Below are 25,567 nucleotides of genomic sequence, written 5' to 3'. Positions count from 1 at the left end.
TTTTCTTACTTGCGGTGGGGGAAGGGAAATTCGAGGCCAATAGGCGACTCACCCACTGTTGGGAGAGGTTGACCTCACGAATCAATAATTTGCGTTTTGAATATTAAGTACAGCGGTTCTGGGGGCGGGGGAGGCAGGGGGAGGGGTTAGTCTGACCGGCAGACTTAGTCCACAACGGTTCTTCCGAACCTCTCCCTTACCCCCACCCCCACCGTCTCAGCCCACCTTTTTCCGCTCGTACTGAGGCCTCGACTTACAAGACCCTGAGAAGGCAGATCACGCTCGAGAGCATTTCCCGAACCCTTCCACGTGATCTGCACCTTTAACTCCATCCCAAACCGGACCCCGGAGGCACCACCCACATCCGTCTAACATCACTTCCTTCAGAGTTTGGAAAAAAAAAAAAAAAATCTGAGAAAGAGAGGGTCTGGGCTGACCCCGCTCTAAGGAAAAGAAACGGATCTCTTGCGGTGACTCGGGCCCTGTGTCGGGTCAACCCGGTGGTCCCGCGCACCTAGCACCATGGAGATGTGGCCTCGTCTCGGGGCCACCTGTTTGCTGGGCTTCAGTTTCCTGCTCCTGATCACCTCTTCTGACGGACACATTGGGCTTGGAAAGGGTCAGACTGCATTCTTATCTTAATCTTTACTGATCCGGGGCCCCAACCGAATAGGACCCTTCCCTTGTCTAACACTGTTCCCCTCGGGTTTTCTTTCTTAGGCTACGCCAGATTTCTTTTTTTTTTTTTTTTCTTCCGCAACCGCACCTAGAGTTTTGACTATTTCTTGGGGTAGGGAGTAGTGAGTTCGGGAAAGGTAAGATGGGGAAGTTATACTTAAGGTCTCTATTAATTTTTGTATTGGGGGAAGAAATAGTCTGTAAATTAGAAAAAGCATGTTTAAGAGCCCAGCGTAGTGCTGGGCACTTGGTAGATCCTCAGGAAAGGTCACATTCCCTTCCTAAAGAAATAGCGTCCTCGGGAACCTACTGTGTCGAGATTCCAGCCTTGGATCTGAAGATTCCTCACTCTTCCTTGAAGAGCTAGGCTACTGCCTCCTTGCCCTGGGAGATGAAAAGAAAAGGGCCAGATGAAGTATAGAAGTTCTGCTGTTAGAGGGCCACCAACAGTTGTCTTCGGTGTGGTTCAGCCAGTGTGTCTAGAGAAACTGATTTTTATTTTTTATTTTTCTGAGGGAATGATCGGTAGTTACGAATGGAGGTTAGTATCCCAACTCCATCCCATTACCTACATCTTCATTCACAATTTGAACACCTTTCTCCTCATCAGCTCTTTCTTGGTTGAAAGTTGGATCCACTGAACTCAGGGTTTATGCTTTTCTAAGGGGGTTAGTTATACTTGGATCTCACCCCCTCTTCCATTTTTTTTTTTTAAATGACCTGACTATATGGAATGATTCTGCTGGAATATTTTTTATTGTTTTCTCTTATCCTCCTTATCTTTACATTCCTTCATGGGTAAAGACATTCTGTGGACTTTCAGTGGACTGAATGCATCCATTTCTTCCTTCAGTATGTAATTTTTGATCACCTACTATATTTCTGGCATTGTCCAAGGCACTATCAATGAACTGGACAGATAAGATTCCTGCTGTCATGGAGCTTATATTCAAGTCAGAGAAAGTAGTGTAGACTCATTGACAAATTAATAAGACGATTTCAGCTGGGCAAATGAAACTGTGATAGAGTAGGAAATAGTAGAAAGGTTTAGGAGGATGAGGGAGGAATTAACTGAGTTAGGAAGATCAGGGAAGGGTTTTCTGAGGTTTCCATCTCAGTGATGAAGCCTGCACAGTGAATTCCATTAGGCCAGAATGTTTAAAATACACTAGTAATATTTGCAGAATGTTCTTAATCCCATTGTAAAATAGGTTACTGTTTATTTAGAATAAAATATTAAGTACCGAGGAAGACGGAAGACTATGGTGTTAGGATGTGAGTTTAGCTCCGAATTTTAATGTGTTCTGACACAAAACCAGTTGCCTTGTCTCTGGGTCAGGAATTTGAATGAGTCACAGTTGGGGAATATTTCTCTCTTCCATGATGTCAGGGGCCTCAACAGACTGGTTATTTCTCTCTGTGGTCTTTCTGCATGGGCTAGGGTAGGCTTCTTCCCCATTATGGTAGCTGGATCCCAATAATGAGTGACCCAAGAGAATAAGATGGAAATGCATAGCATTTTTATTATCTAACCATATAGGTCATATGGCATCACTTCTACTATACTCTGTGGGAGCAGGTTCAAGTGGAAGGAACATTAACATCTATACATGAAATAGGAGGCACACTGAAGTCACATTTGTAAGAGGAGCATGTGAGATGGAAGGTTTTATTGTAATTATCTTTGGTAAATATTATCTGCCACAGTGAGCCAGGACCATTTCAGCCTCGTTAATGCTCAAGAATATTTGTTGCAAGAAAAAATGAATGGTAAATATGATTGTTATGTCCCCTGTACTTTTAAAAACAAGTAAGTAGGCAGTTATATGACAACATATATGGACTTTGAGAAGGAAAATACCAGATAACTGCAGCAGTACATAGAACGACAACTCAGGGTAGGGGGGTTGGGTTTTGAGAATTCAATGAAAAAAAAAAAACATTTAATATTGTGTCACACACTTAAATGTTAACTGGCATTATTTCCTCCCATGGAAGAATGTTTAATTATTCCTTAAAGGAATTATAATACTTCAGTTTTTTGTTGTATGTATTTATTATACATGGATTCTTGGGACATAGATTATACCCCACTCACCCCCCACCCAAATGCTACCTGAAGCAGTAGTTCCTGAAAATTTTGATGAGTGAGATTTCTTATCTCTGTTAGATGTTTCAGTATCTCTGACTCTTTTCAGAAGATGGCCTTGTGATTTGCAGAGAGGAGAGAATGAGTGTCCCCACTGTTTTAAGAAAGCACAGTGGTGTGGAGTAAGCACTACATAGGCATGGGGAGGCCTGGATTTTAATCCTCTCCTTGCAGAGGGAGAAACTAGAAAGCTGTCAGTAGAGGCAGTTTGCTCTCTGGCGCAAAACATATAGATGATTTTGTCAAGTCTTTAGGATAAACATTTGGCACTAATACTTACAAAGTATTTACCTTCCACTCGGTATCCTGTTCACTTTCACAGCAACCCTGTGGGATTAATATTTTCGTTAGCCATATTTTGCATTTGTGAGAATAGTAAATGGCTGAGCTAGGATTCTAACTCCGGTCTGTCTGACCTTTTGTTATTCAGGTTTTATCTGCTGGGAGAGGGTGGATAATACTTTTCTTATGTCTTTAGCTTACACTCATTAAAACACTTTTTAGAATGAAAAGCTTGGAAATGCTGATATAAATGCTGTATTTAGAAATGGTTGCTTTGCCTTTTTAACTGTTTTAGGAGAAGAACTGCTGGCATGGGAGACTTTAGCTTACTTTACAGAAAACTGGCATAAATTAAATGGCTATGCAGCTGACACTTTAGGAAACTGGACTATCTTCAGGTGTTCCATGCTGGCATAGGAGTGAGTGTGGGTGGTTCTGGGGAGTGGATGATTTTAGTAACAAGGTAAAGTAGTGCACCTGTATAAATTCTTTTTGAAGGAGAAACCAAAGAACTCAAGTTTTACATAATTGAAGTCAGTATTCTCATTGTGCTTTGGTGAAGGTTCATTCCTTCATTCATTTCTTCATTTAACTTTTGCTACAGAAGCAGTAAAGTGCAGTGAATATTTATAACTACAGACTCTGAAGTCAACCTATATTTTAGTTCCAGCTCTGTCACTTACAGGCAGTGTAAGGTCAAGCTATTTAACTTAAGTTTCCTTATCTGTAAAAAAGAGGTAGTTAGAGTTTGTACCTCAAGGTTATTGTGAGAATTAAATAAGTTAATACATGTAAAAGCATTAAAAAAGTATCAGGGGGCTGGGATGTGGCTCAAGCGGTAGCCTGGCATGCCTGGTTCGATCCTCAGCACCACATACAAACAAAGATGTTGTGTCCGCTGAAAACTAAAAAATAAATATAAAAAAAAAATGTATCAGGTACATAATTAATGCCATGTAGGTATTAGTCATTATTAATATTGTTATTATCATTATACTATTAGTATCATTATAATTATCACCTAAACTAAGCATTCAATAAGTGATGATAGGGCTGGGGATATGGCTCAAGCGGTAGTGCGCTCGCCTCTCATGCATGCAGCCCGGGTTTGATCCTCAGCACCACATACAAACAAAGATGTTGTGTCCGCCAAAAACTAAAAAAATATATATATAAATTCTCTCTCTCTCTCTAAAAAAAAAATAAGTGATGATAGTAGAGTGTTTGTATTATACCTCTTAGGGGTATACTTCTTAGGGGTATTGCAATAGATCAGCTTGGGAAGTGTTGGGATACTGGAAAAGCCTGCTAATTAGAAATTAGAAGACCAAAATTTCAGATGGCTTCTGTATTTTTCTAGAACTCAGTAAAGTGAGAGGGTTGGAGTAATTGGTCTCTAGGATTGTGACATTTTAAATGTATTAAATTTAACTTATTAAATTTAGATAAACTTAACTTATTAAATTTAAATAAAATTAAAAACTGAGGTCCTTAATGAACTTAGCCACATTTCATGTATTTAGTTGCCACATGTGGCTAGTGGCTACCATATTGAGTAGCACAGGTACAGAGCATTCCAATCATTGAACAGTGGTGCTTTGGTGTCTCTATTAACAACAATCTCCCCAACTGTAAGAATTATCACCTAGCTTCTGGGTAGCCCAGGTTTGTGGAGAAACAGTGTAATCTGATGTTAATCTAACTTCCTTGATTTTCTTTTGGTTGGCATTTGCCTGTTATCTGTTTCTGAATTACACCACCATTGACTTTTGCAAGTCCTGTTTTAGGTATATCTTTATAAACATCATAAAGGTAGTTCGGATTTTTTTTTTTTAAAGCTAAATCTGATAGTTTCATCTTTTAACTTTAATTGGTGAGTTTAGTCCACTTATATTTGTTGTTATTATTGACAGCTGCTCTTTTATCCAGTTTCCATCTCTACTACTATTTTTCCTATGCTTTTTCCATTTTTCCCCTTTTTTTGGAGGTTGAGCATTTACATGTTCTTATTTTATCTCCTTTATTAGTTTGAAATTTGGTACTCTAGTCCTTTTACTAAATACTCTTGAATTTTACTATCTTAATTCCCCCAATGGTAAGGGTGCCTTAGAATATTAAGCTTCAGTCAGCCCCTCTTTACTTATAAGCAGTTGTTCAGTAATTTAGTTCAGTTTTCTAAAACTATGAATTGGGCTTTACAAATTTTTATGAATATTTAGATTTAACTACATGTTTACCCATGTACTTGTTCACTATTCTTGTATATGGGTTTTTTCCTGATATTTCCTATCTAAAATGTATCCTTTAGCTATCCTTGTAGTTTTCTCTCATAGGGCACTATTTCATTCTTTCTCCTGTATGCAAATCTCCAATACTTTTCCACAATGTTTATTTTCAGTTAGTGACCATATTCCCATTTAATAGAACATAAAGGGGGATCATAGGAGGCTTCCAAAAATTCTCACCATTTCATTTACCCACCAGTACTTCTTTTCCTGTTACTTGATAAATCATCCGTATTTCTAGCAAGGGCTAATCCCTTTACTTTAGTACTAGATTTCGTCTCACCTACTTAATGGCATTTTACCAGGGAGTCCTGTGTCATTAATATTTTTTCTTTATTGTATCATTTATATCAGCTTTTAACATCTGTCTTTGCTTTTGCACCCTATATTCACGGCAAATCTTGTTGACTTTGTCTTCAAAATGTATCCAGAATCCAATATTATATTCCTCCTAGCAGGATTGCTCCTTTTGAGGACTGAGAGGGAAGGATCTTTTCCAGGCTTCTCTCTTTGGCTTGGAGATGACCATAATTCTCTCTGTGTGCATATCTGTCCAAATTTCACCCTTTTATAAAGATACTAATCATACTGGGTTCAGGTCTTCCCAAATAATCTCATTTAAATTTGATTACCACTATAATGATCCTGTCTCCAAATAAGGTCACATGTTAGGACTGTACCTTTCTTTAGGGGAAGGGGATACAATTCACCCTATAATAAATACTCTTTTGCTATCTGTTTTTAGCACAGAAGCTCAAAAATCCATAATACACAAATTACATCATGTTATAACTGCTCAGAACCCTCCAGTAGCTCAGGAAAAGCCTGACTATCTGCCTTTCTGCTTTCTGTCCTTCCATCCTTCCTGTATTAGGAATTGAATCCAGGGCTTTGCACATGCTAGGCAAGTGCTCAACTGCTAAACTATATCCCTAGCCCTTTTTATTTTATTTTGAGACAGGGTCTTCCTAGATTGCCCAAGCTAGCCTTGAATTTGCAAGTTTCATCTTAGCCTCCTGAGTAGCTGGGATTGTAGGTGTACACTATCACGAGTTAAAAAGTCATTTCTTTTATGGGGCTGGGGTTGTGGCTCAGCACACGTCTTGCATGTGTGGGGCACTGGGATCGATCCTCAGCACCACATTAAAAAAATAAATAAAGGTATTGTGTCCATCTACAACTAAAAAAACATTTTTTTAAAAAAGTCTTTATAATGACCTGTAAGGCCCTCCATTGTCTTCCCTCTCTTTGTCCCATTGACCTTATCTTCTTTTTTAACAGATAGTATTGTGTAATGCTTAAAAACAAAGAGTCTAAACCCTTCTGCCTAAGTTCAGACTCTCAGCTCTGACATTTACAAGTTAGGTGACCTTGGGAAAGTTATTTAAACTTTGTGCCTCAGCTTTCTTTATTTATACACACACACACACACACACACACACACACACATATATATTAGTTTTAGGTGGATATAATATCTTTATTTTACATTTATGTGGTGCTAGAGGATCGAACCCAGTGCCTCGTGCATGCCAGGCAAGCATTCTACCACTGAGCCACAGCCCCAGGCCATGTGCCTCAGTTTTCTCATCTGTAAAATGGGATTGATGAGACCGTCTACCTCATAGGGTTGGGAGGATTAATATTTTTAAGGAACTTAGTGCCTGGTATGTTATATCAATAGCAAATACTTGTAGTAATTAATATTACTATTCTAAGCTATCATAGCTGAGGAAACATTTTATAGTGTGGGAAAATTACCTAACATACCCAAAGTCATATGACTAGTAAGCAGCAAAGCCAAGATCCAAACCCAGGAGTCAGGATCCAGAGTCCATGCTCTTGACTATTATATGATCCTGTTGAATAAATACTTATTTATTGAAATAATAATGAGTGGTGAATACCTGATGGTGGTGGGGGGGAAAAAACCTTGCAGTTTATCTAAACATGTCTGCTTTGTCCTTATGCTTGAAAGATAATTTTTTTAGAGTATATAATTCTAGGTTTAGTTATTTTCTTTTAGCATTTCAAGATGATACTCTGCTCTCTTTTGATTTATATTGTTCCTATCAGTATAATAGCATAATTATTGATCTTTTGTAGGAAATATGTCATTTTTCTGTTGTTTATTTAGGTACTAGAGATTTAACCCAGTGGTGCTTTTTATTTTTTGAGACAGGGTCTCACTAAATTGCTGAGGCTGGCCTCGAATATGTGATCCTTTTGCCTCAGCCTATCGAGCTGCTGGGATTGCAGGCATGCGCCACAAAGCCTGGCTCTCTTTGACTGTTTTTAATATCTTCTCACTCAATGGTTTTGTCATTCTACAGTTTCACCACCTTAAATAATTGTGTATGCTAGACTTAAATCAATCTCTGTATTCTTGGCCTCTCTTTTTTTTTTGAGAGAGAGAGAGAGAGAATTTTTTTTTAATGTTTATTTTTTTTTAGTTTTTGGCAGACACAACATCTTTGTTTGTATGTGGTGCTGAGGATCGAACCTGGGCCGCATGCATGCCAGGCGAGCCACATCCCCAGCCCTCTTGGCCTCTCTTAACATTGTCTGTTTTCATGGCTCTGGTCTGCATCCTGGATAACTTCTAATATATCTTTCCACCTGTCTCTAATTTGCGTTTTACTCTATCCATTATATTTTTTGAAAAATTGGTAGACTTTATTTTTCAAGCAATTTTATGTCTGCAGAAAACTGAGCAGAACATACCCACATATGCCCTTTCTCCTCTTTCTCCCCATCTTTCCTTGTCAACATTTTGTGTTAATATGGTACATTTTTTACAGCTGATAATCCAATATAGATTATTATTAACTAAAATCCCCAGTTTACATTAGGGTCCACTCTTGCTATTGTATGTTCTGTGGGTTTTGTTTTGTTGCAGTACTAGGGATTGAACCTAGGGTGCTATACCACTGAGCTACATCTATACCTCTTTTTTATTTTTTGAGACAGGGTCTCTCTAAATTACAGAGGCTGGCCTTGAACTTGCAATACTTTTGTGTCAGCCTCCTGAGTCTCTGGGATTAGGATGTGCACCACCATGCCTGGCTGTTTTGTACAAACTAGGTGGCTTAAACAACAGAACTTTATTTTCTTAAGGGTTCTGAAGAGTACAAGTCCAAGGTCAAGGTGTCAGTAGGGTTGATTTCTTCTTGCAGATGACTGTCTTCTCTGTGTTTTCACATGATCTTCCTCCAGTTTACATCTGTGTCCTAATCTCTTCTTATAAGAATTAGAGCTGGAGCCCATCCTAATGATCTCATTTTAACTTAATCACCTCTTTTAAAACTGTTTCTTCAAAAACAGTCATTCTAAAGTACAGGAGGTTAGAATGTAAACATATGAATTATTTTCGGGGTGCATAATTCAGGCCATAATAACATGTATCTGACATTACAGTATCACATAGAATAGTTTAAAATCACTAAAAAATATCCTATGCTCCACTTATTTTTTTTTCCTCTCCCCCATGAGAGAATGAACCCTGACAACCCTAATCTTTTTGTTATTTTCATAGTTTTGACTCTTACAGAATGTTATTTAATTGGAATTATATAGTATGTAGCCTTTGGGTTACTTCTACAGATTTTGGTACCATCACAAATTTGTCTATTTATGTGTGTGTATGTGTGTTTGTGCATGCCTGTTTCTGTGATTCCATGTATTTCTCTAACATTTCATATATTCCTATTTTTGTATTTTGTGGCTGATAATCCTGATAGCTGAAGTCTTCAAAGTGTCACTCTTGCTTCTATTCTTACTTATGTTGACTTGTTTTCTTATATCTTTATTGATCTATGATTGTGAGCCCATAATGGCTATTTTTTTTTTTTTAATAAAATGTTGATTGTCCTAGAGGATAAAGTAGGGAATGCTTCCCTCCAGAAAGGTTCGGCATTTGATTCATCTACCAGAGAGTACTAATGATGGGAATCACTCTAGCCATATTTTTTGAGAATTGGGTTAATATGGGAGTCTCAGATTCTCCATTTGCCATGTTATAATGAATATTTACTTTCAGGGCAGCCTTACCATTTACTGGTTGTTCACTGTTTCTCATCTGATTTTTAGCTTAGTTTGTGTTTGTGGTGGGATTTCCATTATTACAGTGAATCCATTCTGAAAGTCTGTTTATGTATGATTAAACTTTTTTGTAGCAGGATATTCTTTCAGGTTGGTTGGTTGGGCACTATGCTGAAGCAGGATTCAGTCATCTTAGTTTAGGTATTGTAGGTAGAATGATGGTGATCACATTAGACACCTTCCAGTTCTCCTGGGCATCCTCCCAATTTCACTCAGTCATTTGCTCTTCAGGATCAAACTTTGGGCCCTAGGCAAGTGATATTTTCTCTTGGCCAGCAGCCCATGCTGTTGGGAATGAAAAGTGATGATGGTAAATTTGAATACTGCCTCCATGTGCTAATCTGGATGAATTTTTATTCCCTTGAGGTAGCACAGATGAAAATTAGATTTGAATTTATTTCTGGGAAAGAATGATCTGGAAGACAGATTTAGCAGCTGAAAAGGCAGAAGACTGAAGGTTAAATCTCAGATTGGCCATTGAGTAGCAATGTGATCTAATAACAGCTGATGATAACTTCTGAGCCTTAGAAGTCTCAATTTTAGGGCTGGGATTGTGGCCTGGTGGTAGAGCACTTGCCTAGCATGTGTGAGGCACTGGGTTCGATTCTTAGCACCACATAAATAAATAAATGTATTTTGAATGTATTTAAAAAAAAAGAAGTCTCAACTTTATGTAAAGAATAGCAAAAACTACTACCTACTGATTGTACAATATGTTCAATACTGTGTTGAGATTTTATATTTCTTATTTAATATTTGGTAGTGATCTGATAAGACAGAACTATTATGCTTCTTCCCAACCCCCTACCCCAGTGCTGAGGATTAAACCCAGGACCTCACACAGGCTACGAAAGTGCTCTAACACTGAGCTACGTTCATTCTCAAGCCCACTTATGCCTATTTTAATGACGAGAAAACTGAAATGTAGGGAAGTAAAGTGGGTTATTGTTAAGGCCAAATTTAAATGAGTTAGCACATGTAGTATGCTGGTCACAAATAAACTGATTAATAAATAACAGCATTTTAGGATCACTAACATTTTCTGGATATAAAAATTAAGACTTTTATGTGTTTTGGCCTAGATAAGATTTGTTTATTCAATAACTATTTTATAGAGCACTTGTATATTCATGTGTATTTTATAGAGAACTTGCTATATTCATGTGTACTGTTAAATATTAGGGAAATGGGAATGAAACAGATATAGGCACTCAGGGAGCTCCCCTTGGAGAGAGGGAGATGGATACATAAATATTTACAATTCAGTCTGGGAAGTGCTGCAATGGGAGGAGAAGAGGCTGGTTTGGGAGTTAGGGGAGATTTGTAAGAATTGTCCTCTTATTACACCTGAAGACTGGAGGGCAGGCTGGGAGAAAAGGCAGAGGTAAAGTGATTATGAAATACTGAAGGGAAGAGAGTGCCTGCTGCATTTATTTATTTATTTATGTATGTATGTATGTATGTATGTATGTATGTATGTTTGTTTGTTTGTTTGGTTGGTTCTGTAATGCTAGGGAGTCAACACAGGGCCTTGAAAATGCTAGGCAATTGCTCTGCCTATGAGTCACATCCCCAACCCACATGCTGCATTTAAAGAAGTAAAAGTATTTCTGTGTATGGGGTTTTAGGAAAAGTGTGGAAAATGACTGGAGAGGTGGGCAGATGCCATATTCTCAAATCTTCTGCTTCCAGCCTTGGACCTTTATCTTTAGGGCTCTGGAAAGCCTATGAAAGTCTTCTTATCTGTCAGTGATGTGATTGAAAAAGATCACTCTTGCTAAATTGTGGGAATACTAACAACAATCACTTAAAATGCATTACCTTCTTTAGTCCTTACATCCAACATTCTGAAGTATGTATTATTGTCTTGATTTTTCAGATATGGAAATTGAGGCTTAGAAAGCTTACTTCACTCATAAAAATTCACACACTTACTGGGAAGTGGAGTCCCATGTCCTTCTGACTCTAAGTTGTATTGCTATGTCACCTTCAACTAGTTATGATTTGTTATGACCTACTTTATGTTTACTGTATGGAAAATTCTCATTCATGGATTCTTTTTCTAGTTTTGCTTTTTTTTTTTTGGTACTGGGGATTGAACTTGGGGGCACTTAACCACTGAACCACATCCCCAGCCCTATTTTGTATTTTATTTAGAGCCAGGGTCTCACTGAGTTGCTTAGCACCTCACCATTGCTGAGGCTGGCTTTGAACTCGCAGTTCTCCTCCTGCCTCAGCCTCCCAAGCTGCTGGGATTGCAGGCGTGCGCGCCCTGCTCATTCATTCTTACAGTATTACTGGCATACTCTGTGATAGTTTACAAAGCATTTCATTTCATTTTTTAATTTCCTTAAAAGCTATTGATTGGGTGGTGTTATTTCCATCTTATAGATATGAAAACTGAGGCTTGGGATAGGGGACTATTCATGGTCTCTCATTTCTATCAGGGAAGCTGGGTCTTCAACACAGGCTATTAATAGAGGAAAGCCTTTTTGTGGGTATCTCATGAACATGCCACACTACTTTTTTAGGTCTGTGTCCTTTATTCATTGTGTGAATGTTTATAAGCCTTATTTGTTCCAGGTTTTGGGGATCATATTCACTGGAGAACACTAGAAGATGGGAAGAGAGAAGCAGCAGCCAGGTACAAAATATGCTTTAGATTATTTACGGTGGTAAGACTCTTTCTAATCTTCAACATAGCATTAATTTCAGATGAAGGGCTATGCCAAGGCAGAGCAAGAACTGCATAATTGCCTCATAATAACAACAATACTACTAGCTAATCCTTACTAAGTGCTTAGTATATACAGATATTAAATTATATGAATTAATTCACTTGATCCTCACAACAACTCTATGAGGGGGTACTTTTTGTTACCTTCTTTTTAGAGATAAGAAAACTGAGGCATAGAGCAATTAAGTAATTTACCCAAGATCACACAGCTAGTAAGTAGCAGAGCCTTGATTCCGACCCAGGCACTTCCTTCAGGGCCTGTACTCTCAACCAAAATACCATACTGCCTACTAGACTCAAGTAGTCTCCTAGTCCAAGTGGGTTTAGTTTATGCGCACACAACTCCGACCATGAGGAAGAAAAGGCAGGTCAGGGGAGGGAAGTCTAAGCACTATTTTATAGGCATTGATTTATTTAATCTTTACAATCTCTGAGTTGATACACCTATGAAATAAATTATCATTTTATAGAAAAGGAAATTAAAATGCAGAAAAATGAAATAACTTGCTGTAAACTACTAATAAGTGGAAAAGCCAAGACTTGCATTTTCTCTTCTACAGTGTACTGGAGCCATACAAAGATCTACTCCACTCCAATATGTGTTCCTATATTATACACACTCATAATTTCAGATATACAAACTCACATTTCTAGATCTACTATAGTGTTTCCTGCTCCTAGAACAAATCTACAGATTCCAGGCTCTGAGTGTCAAATCTTCTGCAGCAGAGTTGCCAGATTTAGCAAATAAAAACAAAGGATACACAATTAAGTTTGAATTTTAGACAAACAATAAATAATATTAAATAGGTCCATGCAATTTTTGGACATACTTATACAACTGTAAAAAGTTTTTTGTTTATCTGAAATTCAAGTTTAACTGGACATCCTGTATTATATCTGTCATCTCTGCTCAGGAGAAAAATTTCAAATTCTTAAAGTCTTTAATGATTTCTCTGGGCAGATGTTCTCTTTTGTTCTTTTATAACCCAACCTATACCCACCCATTATAGCATTTATTACTCTGAATGTAGGTGCTTGATTCTTCCTATTCAGACACTTGATCTCCTGCAGGGGCACTCTTTTATTTTCATCTCTAAATCCCCAGCCTTGGAGATGTTGTATAATTAAAATGATTATTGAATAAACATTTACTGAGTGCCAGTAGGTGTGAGTGCACACATGAGCAAAACAAGTATTATCAATTGCCTTATGTATGCTAAATATAAGTGTTAGCAGTTTTGCAGTATTTAATGCTCATTAATAAATAAATGGGGGCTGAGGTTGTGGCTCAGCCATAGAGCGCTTGCCTAGCATGTGCGGGGCCCTGGGTTCTATCCTCAGCACCACATAAAAATAAACAAACAAAATAAAGGTATTTGTCCATCTACAACTAATAAATAAATAGGCGGGCTCAGTCTTCGACCCAGGGAGATCACATTCTCCGGAAGTCTGTAACTTTTAGCATGAATAACCGATGTCATTCTAGTCTCTGCATCTCCTTTCTAGTAAGCTGGACCTGGACCTAATTGATTTAGAGCCCCTGTTTCTATAGAAACAAGAAGTCTTGCCAGTCCGTAAAACAGGAAGTGCAAACCCGTTTGTGCTTCCGGTTAAAATCCGTGACGTAGGCAACCCGGAAGTTGGCGCGACGAGTTTGCAGATGGACGCTCCCTGGTAGCATGCCGCTTGTGGTGTTTTGCGGGCTGCCGTACAGCGGCAAGAGCCGCCGTGCAGAAGAGCTTCGCTGGGCATTGGCGGCTGAGGGCCACACGGTATACGTGGTGGATGACGCTTCGGTGCTAGGCGCGGAGGACGCGACCGTGTACGGCGATTCTGCCCGTGAGAAGGCTTTGCGTGGGGCCCTGCGAGCCGCCGTGGAACGGCGCCTGAGTCGCCAAGACGTGGTCATCCTGGACTCGCTTAACTACATCAAAGGCTTCCGCTACGAGCTCTACTGCTTAGCGCGGGCAGCGCGCACGCCGCTTTGCCTGGTTTATTGCGTGAGGCCAGGAGGTGCCAGCCGAGGACCTCAGGTGACTGGCGCGGAAGAGAACCCGGGCCCGAAAGTTAGTGTGAGTTGGAGGCCGCGCGCTGAGGAGGGCGGGAAATCTGAGCCTGCAGACATCAGTACTGTCACCGAACCGGCTTCTATAGTAAATGGGAGAACCGGGGCCCACGGACCTAGGGAATTGGAGCCGGAAGAAGCCGAAGCATCAGATTCTTCAGCTGTAGTGATTGCGGAGCCTGAGAAATCTGTGAAGCATGTGACCAGTGCCTTTTACCCTCTTGAATTAATGCAGGCTCTAACACTGCGCTTTGAGACTCCTGACTCTCGGAACCGTTGGGATCGGCCTTTGTTTACTGTGGTGGGCTTAGAAGAGGCATTACCTGTGGCGGAGATCCGGGCTGCCCTGTTTGAGAACCGGGCTCCCCCACCACATCAGTCTACACAATCCCAGCCCCTTGCCTCCGGCAGCTTTCTACACCAGTTGGATCAGGTCACAAGCCAGGTGTTGGCCAGACTGATGGAAGCGCAGAAGTGCGCTGTGCCTGGGGACTTGCTAACACTTCCAGGCACCACCGAGCACCTAAAATTCACTCGGCCCCTGACCATGGCAGAACTGAGTCGCCTTCGTCGCCAGTTTATTTCCTATACTAAAATGCATCCCAACAATGAGAACCTGCATCAACTGGCCAATATGTTTATTCAGTATCTGGGACAGAGCTTGCACTAATCAGAGCGGTAGGGGGAATCCGTGGCTTCCACTGTTCTTCTCTAGGAAGAATAGTCTGAAGGTCTGCAAAGCGTGTTATATTAGTGGAGCTGCTGAATTTACTGATTTGTTCCAACTTTCCTGACTGCCCCTGTGCCAGGCCCTGAGTTTACAGCATAAGTTTGAGACTAGAGAGAATCCTGGCAAATTTCTCCATAGAAGACAGCTCAAGTGGTCAGGGATTGCTTAGATTGGATTGGTATATCACACACCATTGACTCTTCCCATTTGAATAGTGGGTGAAGAGACTGGATGGATAAGAATTGTTTTAAAACAGTTGTGAACAGTTCTGGACTCTGTGCTGGCCAGTCTTTCATATCACAAATCTTTTCTGAGTACCTGATTTTTGCTAGTTTCTTTTTCCTGGGACTGAGTTTACTGATAAACCCCTTGTTTTTGGTCATTAAGTATCTTTGATTTTGTGAAAGCGAAAGACATAACCACTAGGTTATTTCCTCCAATAAAATATTTTAAAAGTAGTGAGTCTGCTCGAGTCTCTCTCATTTAATGTAACTAAATGTTTTTCATGTAATCTAGTGTAATATTGTATATAAACACGCATTATTGTTATATCTTTGGCTGAACTCTTATTTTAAAAAAAATATTTTTTAGCCATAGTTTGACAAAATACCTTTATTTTATTTCTTTATATGTGGTGCTGAAGATCGAACCCAGGGCCCTGCATGTGCTAGGCAAGTGCTCCACCACTGAACCACGACCCCAGCCCTGAAATTATATATATATTTTTTAGTTGTAGTTGGACACAATATCTTTATTTTTATGTGGTGTAGGGGATCGAACCCAGGGCCCCACCTGTGCTTCGCGAGTGCTCTACCGCTGAGCCACAACCTCAGTCCTGAAATTGTATTTTTATAATGCTCAGTAAAAGATTAGATTGTTTGGCCACCCTAAAGTGACTGTATTATGGCACGTTAATGACTGTTGTGCTTTATTCTGTATTTTAAGATATGTATCACATTAGCCTTTCTTTCATTCTTTTGTTGGTTTCTTAGAACAAATTTAAGTACTATAACTGTGATAATAAATTATCACATTTATTTTTTAGTTGTAGATGGACACAATACCTTTATAGTTGGACATAATACCTTTATTCCATTTATTTATTTTTATGTGGTGCTGAGGATCGAACCCAGGTCCCCATGCATGCTAGATGAGCGCTCTACCACTGAGCCACAATCCCAGCCCCAGTACCTGTGATTTTTCAAAGACTAACTAGTCTGTCTTTGCCCTTGAAAAGTTTGTGAGAAATACAGATAGGTGATAATGGGATGAAAAAGACTGGTGGTCAGATGATGACAAATGCTTTAGGATCCCAGAGAAGAGAAAGACTAGGCAGTTTGGGAAAGGCTTTGCAAAGGAGTTTGCCAGAGAGAAAAGGGGGAGCAAGACATTCTAGAATGTTCATGCTCTGAAAGTGAATGGAGCTTTAAAACATGGGTTAGATGGGCTGGCTATTTGATCTCTTGGGAGTCTCAGTTTTCTCATATTATGAGACCATTGAAAGTATTACCCTTGAGTTGTTTTGAGGATTTAAATGAGGTAATGAACGTACAGCACATTGTACAATGTCATCTAGTAAACGTTTAGCATGTTTTGGCTATTATGGTTAGCTACATCCCACTACCCACTTAAACTTGCCCTTCTTATATGATTTTAAGTCTTTACAAGTACTAGAGGCACACGTCTCTATAGGTTTATAATGGCGTAAGGTGAGGTAATTGAGTAACTCATTTATCACTAAATGAGCTAATTTGTGTATATTTAGATAATATTTATTGGCATAAGTAAATGTTGTAGAAGTGTTTGTTATCAATAATTCCTTAGTGCAATGGAGTTCGATATGGTAAATACAGTTATAGCTATTATACCTTGTATAGTATTATGGTGGTATGGTGATAACAGGCTGTGTGATGAAGTAAGCTAATGCCTGCCTATATAGGGCCCTCATATTTAACATTTGAACTGAAAACTTTTAAGAGCTTCATTTAACCAATCTGGTTCAGGTAGATTATGTTGCTTATAATTTTAAAAAAAACACTCTTCATCACTGATTTAAAAAAATGTTTAATTTTAAGAAAATTGAAAAAATACACAAATGTAAGAAAAAAATCCACTGTCTCATCTATAGATTATGGGTTTTTTTTGTTGTTTTTTTTTTTAGAAAGAGAATTTTAATATTTATTTTTTTTAGTTTTTGGCGGACACAACATCTTTGTTTGTATGTGGTGCTAAGGATCGAACGCGGGCCGCACGCATGCCAGGCGAGTGCGCTACCGCTTGAGCCACATCCCCAGCCCAAGATTATGTTTTGATACATTTCTTTTGGGGCTGTATAGTTGACTAAAACCGTATTGAAATTTTATATCTTGGGCTGGGGAGTGTGGCTCAAGCGGTAATGCACTCGCCTGGTATGCCTGGGGCACTGGGTTTGTTCCTCAGCACCACATAAAAATAAAAAAATAAAGATGTTGTGTCCACTGAAAACTAAAAAAATAAAATATTTTAAAAAAGAGGGCTGGGGTTGTGGCTCAGTGGCAGAGCGCTTGCCTCGCACATGTGAGGCACTGGGTTCAATCCTCAGCACCACATAAAAATGAATAAACAAAATAAAGATATTGGGTCCATGTATAACTAAAAAATATTTTTTAAAAAAGAAATTTTATATCTTAGTTTTTAACGTGCCAACAAAAATTTTCATTTACATTTTTAATGATTATTTTTCATGATAATAATTTAGAATTACTGGAACCTTTAAAATAATGTAATTGGATGTTTTCTTCCATTCCAGTCTTTCTATCTAGCTTTATAGGCCAAATCTGCAGAATTTACAGGAATATCAGAATTTATAAATATTTTGCTATCAAAATCTATTACTATTGAATATTTAGATTGTCTTATTATTTTACCAATTGAAATCATACTACAGAAACATCTTTATCTCCATAAATTGGTTATTTTATTAGAATACTTTGAGGAAGTACAATTACTAGATTATAATTTCTTTGTTTTGTTTTTAAGTGGATTGCCTATTATGGTGATTATCCATAAGTCTTGGTGTGGAGCTTGCAAAGGTCAGTAAATGCTCTCAATCTAAAAACGGATCTTAGAAGTGTTGTCAAAGTTAACATTTAATAAATGTTATCACTGATTCTACACAGCACTGTGGTTGCTTTAAGGAACACCAAAGAAATATATGATGTAGATTTCCTTCATGAAATTTGTAATTATATATCTACAGGGGGCTTTAGGAAGCTTGAGGTGATTAAAGTACAGTTATATAAGCCAGGGGTGGTATTGCAGAATCCCAGCTACTCAGGAGGCCAAAGCAGGAGTATTGCGATTTCAAGGCCAATCTCAGCAAATTGGTGAGACCCTGTCTCAAAAAATAAAAAGGACTGGGGATGTAGGTCAGTGGTGGAGTACAACCCCAGCACTGCAAAAAAAGAAAAACAGCAGCAACAGTTATGTAGAAAATGGAATTAAGTGCTAAAATGGCATGTGGCAATAAATATTAGAGGAAGCTGTACATGGTTAAGGAAGTTGTCTGGTTAAGGAAGATAAGAATCAAACCAAGGTTATATGATTTTGTGGCATGTAATTCTTTCTGCTATACTACCCTGCTCCTTTCCCAATCAGGTTTTATTCTTAATTTGGTATTCTACAGTTAAAATATTAGTTAGGAAAGGAATGTAAAATTAGCATAAATAATTGTATAATGTGTGTACACACACATATTTAGTGGCAAAGTGTTGTTACCTTATTACTCTTTTAATAGTTGTTGTACTGAACCATAAAAGCAAATAGTGATGCTTCCTCTTGCTATTTGTGTATCATTATCCGTACTCTATAAGTGAGATAAAAGCTTCAGAGAAATGAAGTAATTCACTCAAGGCCACAGCTATGCAAATAAGTGACAGAAGCAGCACCAGCATCTAGGTGCTCCAGTAGTTCTGGTTTTGGAGGGAAGAAAAAGAAGGTTTAATTTATATGAATCAGCAAATGCATGAACTACCAAGGAGAATAAGTGATGCTTAGGCTCATTGGGGTTTGGGTATGATGTTTCTTGTACTCAAAATCGTTTTTCCCCTTCTAGCTTTAAAGCCCAAATTTGCAGAATCTACAGAAATTTCTGAACTTTCCCATAATTTTGTTATGGTAAATCTTGAGGTAAGCCTTAAAGAATTTTTCCTTTTGTGCTATGATTTTAAGACTTTATTGTTTTGGATTTAATAACAGTAAGAGTATAAAGTCATGTTGAATATAGAGTTGATTATCCTATGTTTGTTTTTATCTTGATTTCTCATACTAAGGCTTACATCAGATGTGTTAGTATCTAATTTGGGGAGGAAGTAGAGAGGAGAGCTTGAATAAGATGACTGAATTTTAGGGCTGGGGATGTGGCTCAAGCGGTAGTGCACTCGCCTGGCATGTGTGCGGCCCGGGTTCGATCCTCAGCACCACATACAAACAAAGATGTTGTGTCCGCCGAAAACTAAAAATAATAAATATTTAAAAAAAAAAAAAAGATGACTGAATTTTATACTTAGACTAAAAAATGTAATCACATATGAAGATTACAACACCCTGCAAAGTTTACTCATTTGAGCACCTGCTTAGAATTGGACTTTTATGTACAGTCTTCCTATTTCCTCATGAGACATCTTTTATGTACTTCATATAGACTTCAGGAATCCTGAGTCAGAGAATATCAGATCTTAGACTTGGAAGAAATTTTTAGGCCATTGGTATTATTCCCATTTTACAAAAAGGACATCTTAGACCTGAAGAAAGTATGTGATTTGGTCAAAATCATAGAATCTAGTAAATTAAAGAAGTAGGTACTGTAACCTAGCCGTGTTTCCTTTTAGATCATACTCTCCAAATGTGAAGTTACTTGGATACTCTGTGATGATACTTCTTTCCAAAAGTTTCTGTAAAGATAATGTTTAACCATAGGATTAAAAATCTTCTGAACACATTAACACTTAAGGTTGAGACAGCAAGAGGAGTTGCTTATATAGTTAATGTATAGCCCAGATGCTTATGTAACTCTTCAAAGCAGTTACAGTGTAGTGTGGGGAGATAAACAAGTAGAATATGTCAGTCTGTGGTAAATGCTACCGCCAAAAATAAAGGAGAAGATGGCTTGCAATTCTAGGTAAGTGGAAGAAAAGGCAACATTTGAGTAAAAATTAGAAGCAGAAATAGGAGTGAGCTTCTGATGACACAGGAAGTATGTTTAGACATAGGGAAAGAGCAAGTCCAAAAGCCTGAATTAGGAGCATATCTGGTTTGCTGAATGACACCAACAAAAAGCAGATTAATGGGGCTGAAGAAGTCTTAACAGGGTAGAACATGAAGTTTGAGAAGTGTCCCAAGGGCAGATCATGTAGGGCCTTGCAGTCCTGAACAAGAGAGGAATCTGAAGGTCCTTGAGGAGAGGGAGGACATGATCTGATGTAAGGTTTACATTTATTCTTAATAGGATGAAGAAGAACCCAAGGATGAAGATTTCAGCCCTGATGGGGGTTATATTCCACGAATTCTTTTCTTGGGTAAGGCAAAAATTTTTAATTGGGAGATTCATGATGTAGATAGAGAAATGATGCAAGAGACCGAAGTATATATATAGTTGTGAAACTATACTGGGATGTCCAAGAACAAATAAAAACCAGTTTTAAGAGAGGGGAGTTCCAGGGCTGGGGCTGGGGCTCAGTGGTAGAGTGCTCGCCTCTCACATGTGAGGCACTGGGTTCAATCCTCAGCACTGCATAAAAATAAAGATATTGTGTCCAATTACAACTAAAAAAAAAGGAGTGGGGGGAGTTCTGGCCAGGCACAGTGGCACATACTGAATCCCAGAGGCTTGGGAAGCTGAGGCAGGAGGATCGTGAGTTCAAAGCCAGCCTCAGCAAAAGTGAAGCCTTAAGCAACTCAGTGAGACCCTGTCTCTTAATAAAATACAAAATAGGGCTGGGGATGCGGCTCAGTGTTTGAGTGCCCCTGAGTTCAATCCCCGGTACAAAAAAAACAAAAGAGAGAGAGTTCTGAAATCCAAACCTGCAGGTTTGTGGGGAAACTTTTTCCAATAACTGCTTTTATGAGCAATGAGAGGAGTTTGATCTTCCATTTATTCATTCAACAGTCATTTTGAGCATTAGCCATGTCAGACACCGTGTGTGACACTGCAGGGCCAAGGATAAGCCACAATTCCCATTCCTGACCCTATGGTGCATCTGAGGCAACAGAATAATACAACCAAGCAAATGTCTTTCCACAAACAGTTTTATAAGAGATAGTTAGTGACCACCTAATCTTGGCTTTATATTTGGCTGGATTCTATGGGGGATACAAATAAAAATGTTGGCCTCATCATTACCAAGCAGAAAAAAAAAACGTGCTAGAAAGATGAAACAGCATGTGCCAAGGCATGGGACAAGGTGGTGGGCATTGTTCAGGGAATTGCAAGGAATTCATTGTGGTTACAGCATGAAATGTTAGGGATAGGGCAGTGAGATAATGGGCAAACATGGGGAGGTTTTATTTCCTGGAGGGCCTAGTGTATTATATGTTAAAATTATTGCAATCCCTGTGCCCTTTTTTCTACAATAGATCCTAGTGGCAAGGTGCATCCTGAAATCATCAATGAGAATGGAAACCCCAGCTACAAGTATTTCTACATCAATGCTGAGCAAGGTACTGTTTTGCTTGAGAAATTGGGGAGGATTGCTGCTAGATTTAACTAGGATGAGCCCTAATGGGCAAGGTCTGTGATAGGAACTTAATCTAACCTGTTAGCCAAGCAACTCCTGCATGCCTAGCTTTTGGCCAGATCCTCTATAGGATACAGGAGAAAGATAACATGGACCCTTCCCTAGAGACAACAGGAGGACATTTCAAACTATGGAAATGATGTATGAGGGGGATATCGCCCAACACGGAGCGTTTGTAAGGTTTGCTAGAGGAAATTGTGAGTGGATTAAGTCCTGAAGAATGAGACACAGCAAAAGAATGGGAAAAGCATGTTGCAGACAGAGTGGCATCAGTACAGATAGGCAAAGGAAGGTTGAAATAATTTCAGTTAGGCTTTTTTGATCTCTAATTCTGGCACGCAGTCATCTTAGGGGAAGGGTTGGATTTCATGCCATGTTTTGTTACTGTTTTCCTCCCTTAGTCTTCCTGATCTATAAAAGAATTGTTTACCAAGTTGCCACGTGTCCCCAATTGTCAAACTGCCAGGTTGAGGATCACTTTGTTTTTGAGTCCTTGAAACTCTTATTCTCAGAATAGGAAAGGGGAAGAGATGTGGAAATATTGTCATCACCTTTTCTGGTTAAGGAGAGTAGCATATTCTTTAACCAAATGAAGATCTTAAGAGATTGGTGTTAGAAGGAGATTTTCCACACAAGAGAGTGGCAGCTGAGTTTTAGGTCCTAAACTCTTGTCCTTCGAGATTTGCCTTCTCTTAGAATTTTATCCAAGTTACCACTCCCCTCTCCACACTGGCATAGTCCAGTGTGAACACAAGACTCTTCCCTGAGTTCCTGGTGGCGCAGCTGACATGAAACTGGAACATTCAAACCTGTCTTAACTAGAGACACAGGCAAGACAAAAGGAAAATATCACTATATTAGGAGCTAATGGGTGTGCTTTCCAAGATTTACAGACTCTGGCTCAACCTAGTTTCCAGCCTGTGTTGTGTAGGGGTGTTATTGTAGAACCACCACTCATAGGCCTATATTGAAATCATTGCCCTTCTTGAAGTGCAAATCCATAGGAGAGAGGCCCTGAGATATATAAGAAATTTCATCTCCTGTCTGCCTGAGGCCTTCCTTCTAGGTTTCTCTTTTATTTTGCCTGAAAACTTGGCTCCTTTCATGTATAGTTGATAGTAGAAATGACTACATGCTTCAATGGAGACCATTCCCTCAGAATGCATATATGCATACATACACTCCATCATCAGTATAACCTGTAACTTCTACAGGGAATGAAATAAATGCAACAGTCATCCAAAAAACAATGGGGATGGTAGGAAGGTGTTCTCTTCTCTCCTCCTTATTATCAAGTGAACATAGAGGAAATCAACTCTAATCTTAGAGGGTAAGCCAGGGTAACTGCTAACATTTTTGTAGGACTTTGTAATTTATGAAGCACTTCTATCATCCACTTTTTAAAATATGTGTAGAAATAAGTGGGATTATATCATTTTATAAACAAGGAAACAGATTCAAAGAATGATATGCTAGGACTAAAATTTAAAACTAGATGTTGAGTACAGAAGTTGTGTTCTTAAATATTTCTCCTAAAACATTTAAGAATCTATATTGTGTTCAAATATCAGATATTAAGTTGTGTTTCATATTTTTCCCTCTTTATTTCACAGTTGTTCAGGGGATGAAGGAAGCTCAGGAAAGACTGACAGGTGATGCCTTCAGAGAAAAACATCTTGAAGATGAATTGTAACACAGATATATCCCTTCCTTCATTAAAAATAGTGTTCTGGAAGGAAAGCAGCAGAGGAGGGAATATTGAGGAATTGCCCAAAACAATTAAACTGACCGGGAAACCTTTTTTCTTCCTACACTGGAAGGAGCTCTCTCACTGTGGAAGAGATCTGTTAAAAGAAGCTGGTCTGATTGTTTGTGGATCCAGCAGTGTGGCAGACTTGCTTCTTTTGCTCCCTGTCACCTAAATGTCCATCTGTCTTTGAATGTAAAGAATGAAACCTGACACAGAACTTGAGCCACTTGGAGGTTAATACCTCACTTACACTTCAGTATTTTGAGTCTTTTCCCATTTCCTCCTGCTTTACTCACCTTAGTGGTGAAAGAGACTAGTAGCATCTTTTCTACAATGTTAAAATGGCCGGAATAGCAATTTTTAAGAAAACAGTAAATCCTAAATGTAAATCAGTAATTCTATCCCCTGTCAAGGAGACCAGCCTGTTTTTTTGTCTTTTTCTCCTGGGAATAATCTTGGGCTTCTTCCTGAATCCCTGCATCCTCCTTCCTCTTTTCCTGCTCAGGCTGTTAGCATGCATGCGTGTGCAGGAATGACTATGTGCTTGGACCGAGCCCCAGCTGGAAGCATGCTTTCCCTTATTACTGTTGGAGAAACTCAAACCTTCAAGCCCTAGGTGGAGCCATTTTTGTCAAATCATCAATGATATTTTTGTACTGGGGTTAATCCCCCCAAAAAGATAAAATATTAATTGTTCATTAAACTTTAATAAAACTTTAAAAGGAAATGTGCTGTGATGGCCTTTTTGTTATTATTGGAGAATGGAGGGAGGGAGGGAAATCACTTCAGGAAGAAAACTAACCTTGGGCTGGGATTGTGGCTCAGCAGTAGAGCGCTAGTGTAGCAAGTGCAAGGCCCTGGGCTCGATCCTTAGCACCACATAAAAATAAATAAATAAAGGTATTGTGTCCAACTACTTCTAAAAAGTAAATGTTAAAAAAAAGAAAAGAAAACTAACCTTGAGGGCCTGCTCTAGGAGTCCTAACCAAGGACTCCTGCTCTTTCACCATCCATGTCCTAAAGCCAGTGCTCTTCTCTTACACTTGTTTTTTGTTTTTTGGGTTTTTTTGACATGGGGTCTTGCTACAAAAAAAAAGAAAAGAAAGAAAGGCAAGTAAAAACAAAGGTCAGCAGCTTGGGAGGCTGAGGCAGGAGAGTCACAAGTTCAAAGCCAGCCTTGGCAACTTAACAAGGCCCTAAGCAACTTCGGGAGATCCTGTCTCAGAACAAAGGACTGGGGATATGGCTCAGTGGTTAAGCACACTTGGATTCAATCTGGTACCCAAAAAAAGTATATTTATGGGGCTGGGGTTGTGGCTTAGAGGTAGAGCGCTTGCCTAGCATGTGCAAGGCCCTGGGTTCGATTCTCAGCACCACATAAAAATAAATAAAATAAAAGTATTGTGTCCAACTACAACTAAAAATAAATAAATAAATATTTCTTTAAAAAATATATATTTATATGAAGTTATAAAAGAGGCAGAACTTATCAATAGTGTGAGAGTGCACATCTGGCATTGGGGGAATGGGCCGGAAGATGGATTGACTGTAAAGGCACAGGAGGAAGTTTCTATGGTGATGACATGGCTACACAGGTGTACACACTGTGCAAATTCATTGAACTGTAAACGTGAGCATTTTATCATGTAATTTATACATTTGACTTTAAAATACTCATTCAAGTCTAGGGATGTAGTTCAGTGGTAGAGCGATTGCCTAGCATATGCAAGGCCTTGGTTCAATCCCTAGTACTGCAAAGTAAATAAATTTTTTTTTAACCCTGCTTATTCCAACTTTCTAAAATCAAGTTGTTCTTAGAGACAGTCTGATTTAAATTGATTAAACAGTGAAAAGTGGTTGGCTACTTAGGTAATACGTAAGACTGCCTAATAAATTGAAATAAAGCCAAATGTTTGATTAAAATTTGCTTAAAGCACAAAATGTAAATACATTTTATCAAAGCATATTATGTCTATAAAGATTTTCTTGGATCTTTCTGAGGAATTTGGGTTAT

At 38.8% G+C, this 25,567-nt stretch overlaps 2 protein-coding genes across 2 annotated transcripts; both read left to right on the top strand.

Moving 5' to 3' along the window:
• Window positions 1–370: 370 nt before the first annotated feature.
• Window positions 371–24,280, top strand: Txndc12 (thioredoxin domain containing 12). Its single transcript, XM_027944963.2, has 7 exons — window positions 371–619; window positions 12,079–12,139; window positions 18,049–18,101; window positions 19,124–19,197; window positions 20,516–20,585; window positions 21,643–21,726; window positions 23,417–24,280. Exons 1-7 carry the CDS (start codon window positions 523–525, stop codon window positions 23,494–23,496), a joined length of 519 nt encoding a protein of 172 aa, XP_027800764.1. The 5' UTR covers window positions 371–522; the 3' UTR covers window positions 23,497–24,280.
• Window positions 13,742–15,488, top strand: Kti12 (KTI12 chromatin associated homolog). The gene has a single exon (XM_027944962.3). It carries the CDS (start codon window positions 13,915–13,917, stop codon window positions 14,968–14,970), a length of 1,056 nt encoding a protein of 351 aa, XP_027800763.1. The 5' UTR covers window positions 13,742–13,914; the 3' UTR covers window positions 14,971–15,488.
• Window positions 24,281–25,567: the final 1,287 nt, after the last annotated feature.

Source organism: Marmota flaviventris, chromosome 10 (genome assembly GCF_047511675.1).
Source record: "Marmota flaviventris isolate mMarFla1 chromosome 10, mMarFla1.hap1, whole genome shotgun sequence".
Lineage (NCBI taxonomy): Eukaryota > Metazoa > Chordata > Mammalia > Rodentia > Sciuridae > Marmota > Marmota flaviventris.
The sequence above is the reverse complement of the archived record's forward strand: the minus strand, read 5'-3'. Positions and strand labels throughout refer to the sequence as shown.

Bases quoted from the DNA above. Each gene is read 5' to 3' on its own strand.
- Txndc12 (XM_027944963.2), top strand. From the start codon at position 523: ATGGAGATGTGGCCTCGTCTCGGGGCCACCTGTTTGCTGGGCTTCAGT. The intron at 620-12,078 runs GTCAGACTGCAT...TATTTGTTCCAG, and splicing joins ACACATTGGGCTTGGAAAGG to GTTTTGGGGATCATATTCAC. The intron at 12,140-18,048 runs GTACAAAATATG...TTTGTTTTTAAG, and splicing joins AAGAGAGAAGCAGCAGCCAG to TGGATTGCCTATTATGGTGA.
- Kti12 (XM_027944962.3), top strand. From the start codon at position 13,915: ATGCCGCTTGTGGTGTTTTGCGGGCTGCCGTACAGCGGCAAGAGCCGC.